This window comes from Prosopis cineraria, unplaced genomic scaffold (assembly GCF_029017545.1).
Source record: "Prosopis cineraria cultivar Desert tree isolate PC_DT_omini unplaced genomic scaffold, ASM2901754v1 PC10, whole genome shotgun sequence".
In the NCBI taxonomy this organism is placed as follows: Eukaryota; Viridiplantae; Streptophyta; class Magnoliopsida; order Fabales; family Fabaceae; genus Prosopis; species Prosopis cineraria.
The window spans coordinates 18,907,372-18,920,686 of NW_026555341.1; the positions used below are offsets into that span (position 1 = coordinate 18,907,372).

The 13,315-nt window shown below is 33.1% G+C and overlaps 1 protein-coding gene across 1 annotated transcript; it reads right to left on the reverse strand.

The window, feature by feature from the left end:
* Positions 1-337: 337 nt before the first annotated feature.
* Positions 338-667, reverse strand: LOC129322479 (aquaporin PIP2-7-like). Its single transcript, XM_054968791.1, has one exon. The coding sequence runs from the start codon at positions 665-667 to the stop codon at positions 338-340; it is 330 nt and encodes a 109-aa protein (XP_054824766.1).
* Positions 668-13,315: the final 12,648 nt, after the last annotated feature.

The following is a 13,315-nucleotide window of genomic DNA, read 5'->3' on the forward strand; positions in this document are numbered from 1 at the left end:
TATAAACATATTGATTGATGATATTTGAAGCAAAATACACTCAAGAGTTTATGGAGTAAATTAACAATTAGCAAGTTTTGTAACTAAAGAGATATAAGATAGAAATCTTACCATCAATTTAGACTTCAGAGATTAGGATGAGAATCAATGCTCTTTGTTGATATGTTGAACACCCATTTCTATACTCCTTAGCTAGACGTAGGGATCTACTTGCACCCTACTCCATCTTCTTTAACTTATTTGTAGGTAATTTTCCATCCATATTGCTGTTGACAAAACCAAAACCATGACCCTTCTGCACTAATTCTTCCAAAGCAATACGTCCACAACGAGGCCATTACCAAGCCTTGACCAGTCCAGTACCACAAATAGCTCCTAAGCACCAAGCTACCATATACACTAAAGCTCGGATGAATGTTACCTTCCTGGCCAAGAACAATCCGAATGTAACTGCAGGATTGATGTGGCCACCAGTGATATTGGCGGTGCAATAAATGAGGATGAAGATCATGCCACCGAAGGCCCAAGTGATGCCTAGGAAGCCCATACTGTTACAGAAGCCGAGCTGCTTTTTTTTGTGGCTGATAACAGTAGCGATGGTGACGTAGAGGAAAAGAAGGATGGTGATGAACTTGACATTTCTTCTTTCTCGAGCTTCCTCGCGCATGCTTCGTCTATGTGTTCTGCTTCTCCTTTACTGGTGCTTTCTATGTCTCCTTCTCTCTCTCGTCCTCCTTCTTGTCTTTCACTCCGTCTCTCTCTCTTGTGTCTCTTATTGTGCTTTATTTTTGCTTCATTTTTTTTTGGTCTCTTATTCTGTACTTTGTTTTCCTTTTAGTTTTTCCTCCTCTCTCAGACTCTTCCTCAGTCTCACCTCTCTCTCACAGTTATAGCTCTCTCTTTTTTCGTCTCTCCTCCCTCTTCTCTCACGTTGAAACATTCCTGTTTCTCCTTCTCTCCATGCTCTATTTTTCCTTCATTTTTTGTCTAGTTTTCTCTCTCCAGTTCTAGTTTTTCTCTCAGTCCCCTCATCTGTTCCTACTGTCAATTTTTTTCTGTGTGCATGCGGTCTGTGTTCTTTCCTTTCTTCCAGTTTTTTTCTCCATTCTCTTTTCACAGTGTTTTTACTTCTTTCGGTCCCTCTCTCTGTCTCTATTTTTGCCTTTTTTTTGTCCAGCTATGATCTGCGTTTTATACTCTCGGTCTCTCTTCCCTCTTTCTCAGCTTTTCTGCTTTTTCGTGCTCATTTTCAGCTAGCGTGTGGGTGCTGCATTTTTGCTTATGTTTCATGTATACTTCTTTTATGTGCATGTCCAGTTTTTTGCCTGCTCTCTACTCTCTTTTTTAGAGGTAAAGGTTCGTTCTCTGTCTGTTGCATGCATACATGTTTCGACTGGTGGCAGTTTAGTTCTCCTTCTGCATTTCTATGTCTTTCTGTGTGTCTTTGGCTTTCTTTTTCTTTCGTGCACGTCTTCTTCATCTCTTTTGGGCTGTGGCTGTATCTGTTCCTTTAGTTTTCTTTTTGTGTGTGATTTCCTATCCCTGTGTATGTGCTGAAAGTGTGTGTACATGAGCTGCACAAGTCTTGTGTTTCATCCAGCCTTTTTTTTTGCTTTTAATAATTTTTTAGATTAAATTAACACACACACACACACACATGTATGTATTTTTTTAAAATGAAAAAAAAGATTTAAGGAGAGAAATTTAACTTTCAAAAGTTAACTCTCAATATTTTTGAATGATTGGGATAATTTAGAGAGAGATCTTAAAAGATTTAAACAAGATTTTTTTATTTTTGAAAATATAATCCTAAAAAAGGATTAAATTTTATTTTTATATTTTTTATATTTTTTGACTATTTTATTATTTTATTAAATTTAAAAAAATGCTCGGACAAAATACGGTGTTCACAAAGATCTTTAAGTATAAATGTAGAATATCATTTAAGTTGAGAGACCATCAAGAAAACATCCTCTTGTACAATATGCCAAAACTTTTTGAAAAAAAAGTTGGCATGGAATCCATCAGGGCCTAGACAATTGTCTTTTGGTAAATTAAAAATGGTATCCTTAACCTCTTGTTTAGATATGGGATATAATATCACCGCATTACCCCAGCATACTTAACCATAAAAACCATAATCTACCATAGTCATAACATAATAATGATCCAAATTCCTTTACCATGGTAGATAGGACATAACTACAATTACAAAAATAGCTATTCATTATCAATTAATCACCACATCTAGCACATTAAGATAATTAGGAGTCATCAAGCTCCTAAGTTACCTTAATCAATAATGGTTAAAATATAGAAATTAAATCTTTAAAAATGGTTGGGATCCCAAAACCTTTAGAAAATATGTAAACTCAAATTATAAGTATTTATGCACAATAGAAGCAACATGGAATGTAAAACCTATTACATAATGAATCAAGGGCAAAAAGGTCATTTTTTTCCAAATAGACACTTATGCCATGGCATATAGCACAGAGCGATTACTTCTTGTTTTGTACTATACATTACACTGCACATAATAGCGGATAGCTCATTTAGAGTGAACTTTTGATGTGTGCCATTTTCACACACAAGGCTCAATTAGAGTGATTTAAGCTCCCACACGTAGCTTATTTCATAGATTAACTAATGGCTCAAGTTTCATCTTAATCCAATATTTCATTTGAAAATTGAACACTTGAGTGCAAAATGACCACTTTATGCCATTTTTTACATCCGAGCATCCCAAATTTCAACTTATGTCATTAGCCACAAATAAGGCCTCAACTATATCTAAGAAGACAATATCTGCTTGATTAAGCAATCATATCATCAATCATGCTTTCACATATCAATTTGGCTACCCAGACACCTTGATCTCTCATTTAATAAGGCGATATTCATATTTATGCACAAAATCATTTCCTGGCCAAATTTCACACATCACATTAATTCAAAACATCCAACATGTACTTGTACTAGTATTTTAGCAATATATACTTGTACTAGTATTTTAGCCTACTGTCACATTTATCATATTATCACATTTTAGGACTAAGATATACATATTGCACAATCATACAAGTGCAATCAAACATGTATATGTATTCCTATTAGGCAATCACCAAGTTAGTTACAAATCTTTAATTTAACTTTCAATAACCCTTTTAAGGCTATTTGACCAGAAAACAACCCCTCAAAACCTCATAATTCAATTTCTCTAAATCTCAAACTATGAGAAAATAGGGTAGAATAGAAGAGTAGATAAATACTAAAATTACCCAGCAGACGATAGGTTGGAACTATCTCCTAGGTGCTCAAAATCCTACGCTCTAGCATAGAGCTCTTCCACTCCCCCTCTCTATCATTTATTAAAAATGAGGAGACTTAGAATCCTTATATTTCAAAATGTGAAATTTTCAGGAAGTTTCTATAATCTTTCTAATAACTTAAGATATCTTTATTGGCATAAATATGCATTTAATTATTTTCCTTTAAATTTTTAGCCAAAAAATCTTGTGGAATTGATTATGCCAGATAGCAATATAACATAACTATGGAGAGATGAAGAGGTATTGATAATTTTCTTTCACTTATATCAATTAAAACTATTTTATGATTAAAAATTTGATATTTCATAATTTAAATACATCTCATTTCAATTCTTCTAATAATGTACTTTTTATTCAATATTTCTCTCATTAAGAGGTGTTGAAGTCTTGTTGTCATTTCCATGAAAAAAGTGTCATTAATTATGGCACTTTGGCATCGACATTAGTGAATATGAAAATTTCTTTTGGATGTTTCAATTTAAAAATCTCATCTTTGAACAACTTTTCATAATTGTTTGATCTGCTATCCGAAAATGTATTATGCACCTAAGGAGTTTGAACCTGTGTGGCTTTAAAGATTTGAAAAAGACACCTAATTTTAGATTGCTTCAAAGTCTTGAGAAACTAGACTTGGAAGGATGTACTTCATTATTGCAACTTCATTCCTCTATTGTGTGTCTAGGAAGGATTAAGTTTTTGAATTTGAGAAATTGCATAAATGTAGTAAGTGTCCCAAATGAATTGTTTGCCAAAAGCTCTCTTGAATTTTTAAATTTGATTGGCTACTCTAAATTTTCCAAATGTTTAAGATTCAAGAGAGTAACAGTAAGTCGATCTTCTATTAGACTTATGTGTTGGAATTTCAACGTCTTATTGTGTTGGCCCCCCATCCAAGTAACGTTATTGCTTAAGTTAGAGATTTATGTAGCTAATTGTTGCATGCAATGAGAAATATTGATATAAGTATGGAGCATTATATTACTATTTTATAAATCTATTCAATCACACTCAATATTTATAATATCTTAAATTTTGATACATTATTTTACAATGAGATAGTCAAGAGCATATTTTTGGCAAGTACAATAGATTCAAAACTAATACTCAAACATTATGTCAATTGTTGTAGTAATAGTATGTGTGTCAAAAGTCTCACATTGTCTAAACAAAGAGAGCTCCTAGTGTATAAATACTAAAGAATAAAATGAGCTAATAAAATGGGTTTGGAGGAGAAGTGAGCTCACACATACGAAACATGCCAACATAGGGCAATCATAGTTGAAATTAGCTGATTTGCCCCTTACACGCAACTTCAAGAGGCATTGGGTTCCTTTTATCAAATTATTTTGAAAAAAAAAATAATTATTACTTACATGAGCTTACTGAAAAACCTCATTTTTTAGCTTTCTAGAGTTTGAATTTAAACCATAAATGTTTTTTTTGCCTTTAAACTGATTCTTGAAATGGATGAATGAATTCCTTAAATGTGTTTGTCTGCCCAATGTCTCTAGACAAATGTTTAAATGAATTTTATGTTTGTGTAATTGGTGAATTAATCTAGTAAACGCTACCTAACATTTGTCTTTGCATAGTTGGTGAATTAATCTAGTAAATGCTGTCTAACATTGGTCCAAGATCTTAGCCTAGATATAGGCGTGCATGCAGACTGAACTGGTCACTAGCCTCTTAAGCTTTCAAGGTATTTCTCTCATCCTCTGACTTCCTATGTTCTTGTTCTTTGTTTGAGTTTATTTCCTATTAGTGCTGCTGTTCTGGTGCCTTACATGTGTAATAAATGCTTGTTTAATTATGGGGAACTGTCACTCCATCATCCCGGTGTGCCAGAATAGTTCTTAAGGACAGTGTCCTTTGGCACAACTCAAGCAGCTCAGTTCTTAGTTTACCACCATAAACCCAACATTAGTTAGCTAGTCCCCTTGTATATATAGACAAACATGTTAAAGTATCCTCTTCTATTCATTATGTATTTATATAGACACTCATATATTTATCAAACATTTTAAACTAGCTACGTAATGATTGCTTCAACTTTAGGATTAAACCAAACCTTCATTAGGTTAGCATATCATCAAAACTTTTCAAATAACACATACCTGTGTTAAAAAAAACCTAGTTAACAACATATTTAAATATTTTTTATAAAATATGAAAAAAAATAGCTACTTGTTATGAAGCTACTTGACTCCTATTATAATATTAACATTTATTCAAATAATATATATATTGTGAATTTAAGGTCACCTGTAATAACAAAGTTAAGAAATAAAATAACAATTTACAACATTAATTAAAACTACTATTATATATAGATATCAACCATTGTTTTCAGTTAGATGACATCTTTGCCAACCAATAGTATTTGAAAACCTTAAGAAGGTGCTTGATATTAGTCCGAACAATCTGAGCCCTCTCGATATGCATTTCACTCTAACAAATTTTTTTGATAAGTTTGGAATCCTTGAAAGCCATAGTGATATTAGCAAAACCAAGTGGACCAAATATTCTAAGTCTGTGATCCATTTGATAGCAAATTTGAGTTCCTTCACTAAGAAGATTAAAGATTTCCTTGGACTTGGGAATTTTGGCTTGCATTTTGTTGAACTTTCTTAAGATCTATAAAAAGAAAACATCCATACTAGGCTCTAGCTATAGATGACTCTTGTAATATCTATGAGCAAAAGACCCAAAATACTTGAAGAGAATGTAAAGAGAGACTTAAATGAAAGTGAAAACTTTATTCCATATTCAAATTATAAAATAAACCAAAGTACTAACTTTTTATTCTCTCCCTCCTTCACATAACTTTTCTTCTTGTTTTTTTCCTCTTTTCTTTCTTCCATCCTTTACTTCACTCACAAGGCAACCCCTTCTCTCTTCTTCCTCCTTCTTTCTCACTCATTACTTGATACACTACAAGACTAACCAAACCAATGTTTTAAAACCTAGACCAAATGTTAATTGGAAAGATCATTAAATCGTGATTCTCATGATTCAACCAGTTAGACTGAAGGTCAAACTTGTGATATTATAATTACATAAAAAATAATATTTAATTTAGATACACGTAGAGAGATATATAACATTATTGTCAAAAGAAACCATAATATATCAAGCAACACCACAAGTACACATTACACAATATGTCCTAGTTGCCAACATAGTGACAACAAAAATCCAAGCGAGTGTAAGCTCATAGAAACATATGTAAAATTTAAAACATCATAAGTTTTAATTTGATAGCTTGTCAAATATTGGTAGATCTTGGTTAATCGAAGCATGTGTAGCCTCAAAAGCATATACATTTACAGGCTCAAGAACATCTGCATCTACATTAAAATTATCAACATCTTGAGGAAATGATTATAAACCAAGTGTACCAATGCTTTGGCCGTATGTCACATTGCCTCTTGTTGATTATCTTCATATGCAAATGCATATAATCAAACTAGTGAGAATTATATTATAACAGTGATAAAAAATAAGTGATAAACTATTTAAAGTTCAATAACATCAAACCTTTCCCATTCTCTTTGGGAATGACAGTTTTTGGTAGTGATGAACATGTCATCATAAATGAGATCTTTTATCTCAACAACATTATGTAAAGAACAATCATCTTCTTCCATCACCTAATAATCAATCTTATCAATACTTTCATAATCAATAGGATCCAATGCTTTCTTCTTGTTATCAATTCTAAAAACACATGATAGTAACAAAGTATAAGAACTCCTGTAACTTATTTTTTTTATAATTACAAATTAAAGCAAAGCTTTGAATAATTTACCCATTCGACAAATGAAAATTGTAACGAACATAGACAAGATCATTCAATCTTTTATGCTCCAACCTATCCTTTTTCCTAAAATGTATTCTTTCAAGGCTAAGACATTCCAACTCCTTAATTTTTTACATAAAGCTTACAACCTATACTAGCTAATGGAATAAGTTTGAATTCGATCTGATGGTCCAATCTAAAATTGAACACTCGAGTACAGAAAGCAACTTGTCTTTCAAAAACTTGCACTTTAAGCACGCAATTCTTATTCCTTGTCCCATTAGACCACTTCAGGCTTTGAATCAAGTCTAGAAAGATCACATAAACCTAATTGACACTACTAATCGCATATACCACATCAAATTCCCATTTTGGCCACTTAATGCCACATTACACAATTGTGAACTTATATGAAGAATACACATACAACACATATTCACATATATATAACTAGACTTGTTCCACTTTCAACCCTCTAACTCTTACATATGGGGCTTCGCCTTATCATATGGTCAGGAATCACAACATACTCGACTCTTTCAAGTAAGGCTCCACCTGACCATTTGTGTCAAGTTCTCATATAACAACACAATTCACAATTAATACATAATCATCACATCAATTCAAATTCAACACATACACAAGTGGAACAAGTTACAAAACATTATATACTTGCTTGTTTAGCATTTAGGCTTATCCACATACCCTATCACTAGGGCACCCTCGCAAGATGCAACATCATATACACATATACAAGCAAGGTTTCACAACACAATTCATATACACATTCACTTTTGCATCCTATATGGCAATTGTACTATCACAACTCATTATACATTCATTTATACAAATGGTAGTCATAGTACTATCAAGTGAAGCTACTCTTTCCTCGCTTCCTTTCTTGGTTTTCTCACGCTCTCTTCACTTGTGTTTAAAAGTAATAGAGTGAGACATATGTCCTAGTAACTCGGAGGTAACCCCAATTACCTATTAGTAAGCAAAATCTTAAATAGGAAATAGAGTAGCATATGTATCAGTAAAAGCAATATCATATGCATATACAAGAATTCATTCTCATTAATCTCATTATGCTTATGTAATGCATTTCTAATTCTACTTAGCAGAATAATCTTTATGCTTAGACCAGGATTTTTAGTCATAATGAATAGAGCCCACTATACCACTGCTCAAACTAGGTAATTCTCTTCCTCCTCTTACTATTAACCTAACTTTTAAGCTATTTTGAGCTTAGACTTTTAAAGCTCAACCATTCAACTCTATACTAGTCATTAAACTTTAGTTTTGTATTTGATATCCCATTTTAACCCTTTCTTTTAGATTACAACACCTTAAAACTTCATGACTCAGTTTCTTAACTGATGAAATTCAATGAAAAAGCAGTAGAATTAAAGCTTAGGATTGCATGATACTTACTTAGAAAATTACTAATCGAAGCAGAATCTAAACCTCAAGATATGGCTTGCCCTAGCAGAATTGACCTTCTCTTCCCCTCCAGATGCATTTCTAGCAATTCCTCTTCTAATTTCACAAGCTGACTATATCAGCTTTAAGTGATCCTTGGACAATGTGCTATGGCACATGTAGCTTCCATTGTGACACGTGGTATTATAAGTCCAATCTCACTTGTGCTTCTGCATCATGCCTCTGATTGTCTTTCTACCCTTCAATCCTATTAATACAAAATCCAAACAATACAAAACACCAGCTCAACATCCAAACCACAATCAATCTACTAATTACTAATTTACCTTTGATTAGCAACTAGTTTTAGGAATTAAAATCTAGGATGTTATAATTCTCCCCTCCTTTAAAGGAATTTTGTCCTTAAAATTCAAACACAACTATAAACTCACCTCTTGGAACAAATGAGGGTACTACTTCCTCATATTCTCCTTTGTCTCTCACATCACATCACTAGGAGCCAATCCTCACTAAAACACCTTAACCAATTGGATAGTCTTATTATGCAATTACTTTTCTTTGATATCCACTATCCGTTCCAGTTCATTTTGATATGTAAGATTCTCTTTAAGTTCTACTTCTTCTAGCTCAATCACATGTGATGGATCCGGTTGATACTTTTTGAATTGTAAAATGTAAAGCACGTCATATATTCTGAATAAAGGCAAAGGTAAAACGATCCTATATGCTACAAGACCTACTCTACTTAGAATTTGGTATAGTCCCATATAATGAAGTGTTAGTTTCTTGACCCTTATAGCCTACCAATACCAGTCAAAGGAGAAACTTAAAGAAACACATGATCTCCCATTTCAAACTCTAATAGTCGACACCATTTATCAGTATAATTCTTCTGACGGCTTTGGCAATAAGAAGCTTTGCCGGATAACTTTAATCTTTTTTATGGTTTGATCCTCAATATCGGGACCAATCATACTTCTTTCACTCAGTTCAACTCAACACAAGGGTGATATGCACTTTCTCCCATATAATGCCTCATATGATGCCATCTGAATACTTGAATGAAAGCTATTATTATAGGCAAACTCAACCAAAGGTAAATGGCTGTCCCAGTTGCCTTTCCATTCAAGGGTATATGATTGTAACATGTCCTCTAGAATCTATATTGTGCACTTAGTCTATCTAATAGTCTATGGATGATAGGAGGTACTAAACCTCAACTTGGTACCTATTGCTCTCTACAATGCTCCCCAAAACCTTAAAGTAAATTAGGGATCTTTAATTGATACTATATCCTTAGGTATACCATATAATCTTACCACCTTTCTCATAGATACTTTTGTGTACTTTTCTGCATCATAGGTGGTCTTAACTGACAAAAAGTGTGCTTCATCAATTAGTCCATAATAAATCACACAGAGTCATATCCTGCTTGAGTCCTTGGTAAACTAGACATGAAGTCTATTAAAATGTCGTCCCATTTTCATTAGGGAATTTCTAGAGGTTGTAGTGTCCTAGCCAGTCTCTGATGTTTGATCTTTACTTTTTGACTCGTAAGACACTGGCTCATAAACTCAGTAACATCTTGCTTCATACCTTCCCACTACTAATGCCTCTTTTGTCATGGTACATCTTAGTTACACCATCATATATCTGCTCTGGTGAGCTTCTTCCAACAGTCTCTTTCTAATCTCCTCATCTATAGGTATATAGATTTAGTCTTTATACAGGATGAATCTATCATCACTAAACCAAAATAAGGTAGTGTGACCTTCTTTTATATCTTCTCATACATTTGACAAGAATTTGTCTCTCAATTGAGCTTCTCAAATCTCTTTCCAAAACTCATTAGAAATCATAGTTGAATGAATTGCATTCAAAGTATATTCTAATGCCTCAACCTGCACTTCTAGCAAAGATAACAACAATTGGTGTTTTTAAACCATCAATCCAGCCACATGTAATGACTTCTGACTCAAAGCATCAGCTATGACATTGGCTTTTCCTAGATGATACTTAAAATCAAAGTTGTAATCTTTTAGGAATTCCATCCATCGCCTTTATCTCATATTGAGCTCTTTCTAATCCACAAGATATTTCAAACTCTTGTGATCACTAGGAACATTAAACTTTACATCCTATAGATAACATTGCCAAATCTTAAGAGCAAATACTACAGTTGCTAACTCTAAGTCATGTGTCGGATAACTCTCCTCATGAGGTTGCAACTATCTAGATGCATAAACCACAACTCCAGTGAAAGGTTGAAGTTAACTTGCATCAACATGCACTCTAAACTTTCAAAGAACCATTTATATAAACCTTTTAGGGATACCATAGATTAATAACAGTCAACACTAGTGCTGAAGTTAACTTTTCCTTAAGTTTTACAAAAGCAGATTCACACCGATCATCCCAAATAAAAGGCTGATCCTTCCTTGTTAAGCGAGTCAAAGGAATAGTAATTTGTGAAAATCCTTGAATGAATCTTAAGTAATAGCTTGCCAAGCCCAAAAAACTCTGTACCTTAGTTGTCGAATTCAATTATTCCCACTGCAATACCACATGCACTTTGTGAGGATCTACTAAAATACCCTCACTTGACACCACATATTCGAGAAATCTTACCTTCTATGGCCAAAATTCACATTTGCTCAATTTGGCATACAAGTGGTTATCTCTCAAAATCCCTAGTGTGGTCCTCAAATGCCTCACATGCTCTTCCTCATCCTTAGAGTATATCAATATGTCATCCAGGAACATAACAACAAACCAAGAAAGGATGAAATATACAATTCATGTAGTCCATGAAAACCACAAGCGCATTTGTCAACCTGAATGGCATCACTAAAAACTCAAACTAACCATATCGAGTATGAAATGTTGTCTTAGGTATATCGTCTACATTCACCTTCAACTAATGATACCTATATTACTAATCGATCTTAGAAAATACCAAAGCTCCCATTAGTTGATCCAACAAGTCATCTATTCTTAGGAGTGGGTACTTATTCTTTACTCTCACCTTATCCAGTTGCCTGTAGTCAATACACAGCCACAGGCAGCCATCCTTCTTCTTCACAAACAAGATTAGCGAACCTCATGGTGACACACTAGGGCATATAAAGCCCTTATCTAGCAATTCCTCCAACTATTCTGAAGATCTACTAATTTTGAAGGAGCCATCTTATATGGAGCTTTTGAAATAAGCTTAGTACTAAGTGTCAAATCAATAGAGAATTTCACTTCTCACTTGGTGGCAAACCCGATATTTCATTTGCAAACACTTTAAGAAACTCATTCACAACTTGAATCTTAATAATATTACTACTTCTACTACCTTCCACCATGAAGAAAACAACATAGGCCTGACAACCTTATGAAATTAACCTTTCATCTTGTGCCACTGACAACAATCTTGGTTGATTGGCAGTTATTGTAAAAATCACAGTTTGCATCATATGAATTGGTAATAACACCATCTTTTTGGCACAATCCAAAATCCAAAATCGCATTATTCCTTATTAACCAGTGCATCTAAATAATCACATCTAATCTTTGCATAAGAATCAAGATTAGATCTAGCATAGAAGCTCTTCCCTCAAAGCACAATTCAGCCCTTTTACATGCTTTATTGGTCTTATCTAGTAAGCTAAAGAGCATAGACATTTTAACAACATAAGGTAACTCATGCACAGGAAAATTTATCTTCTCTACGCAATCATGTGACACAAACAAATGAGGAGCTCTCTAGTTAAATAAAGCCTCAACTCTTTGCTAGCAGATAGAGATTATACCAGTGATTAGATTTGGTGCCGTTTGAGCCTCCTCTTGAGAAACAGTGTACACTTGACTGGCACGATTAGTCGCTGCTTATAAGCTCCCTTTTAATTCTTGGGGCAATTCTTCACAAAATGGTCCATGCCATCACAGATGTAGCATGTCTAATACCTTTCAAGATGATTCTGCCGATAAATTGTACACACAGGTGAGTGTGCAATGCTCACACGAGATGTAGGGATAGTAGCTATCTAACTTGATTGTTGTAAATCTCTAGAATCTCTAGCCCCACCAAACCTCCTACCTTGGCTGATCACTCCTCAAGACTGTGGTCCTCTACCGAAAATCCTCCTGCCTGAGAATTTAGAACCATTTGTGAACATAGTATTTTGTCTGACCATTTTTAATTAAAATAATAATAAATTCAACCAAATAATAAATTTTAATAATATAGATAAAATATAAAATTTTTTTAATTAATAGTGTTTATTTTTATTTTAATCTAGATAATCTTATGTTAGGATTTTATTTCTTTTAGTTCATTAAAAAATATAAAAATACAAAAATACAATTTAATCCTATTTAGGATTATATTTTCAAAATAATAATAATAATAAATAAAGAAGATAAATAAATTTAATTGGTCTTCAAAATCAATTTTAAAAGTAAAAATATTATTTAAATTATTTAAAAAAATTTTCTTCACCAAATTATCTCGACAATCAAAAATTTATGAGAATCAATTTTTTAAAAATTAAATATTTATAAATTCTTATAGATCTAGTTGTTCCACTTGTGTGTGTGTGTAAAGAGATATTCTTGTTCAGTTTAAAATTAGATTTTTTTTTTATCCCAAATCAGTAAACATAATTAACAAAAACATATGATTTTGAAAAAAGATATCACCCAATGGTTAAATGCTAGAAACCAGATCCAGCATTTAACCATCGATCCAGCCTCT

Coding starts and splice junctions, on each gene's coding strand:
- LOC129322479 (XM_054968791.1), bottom strand. CDS start 667: ATGCGCGAGGAAGCTCGAGAAAGAAGAAATGTCAAGTTCATCACCATC.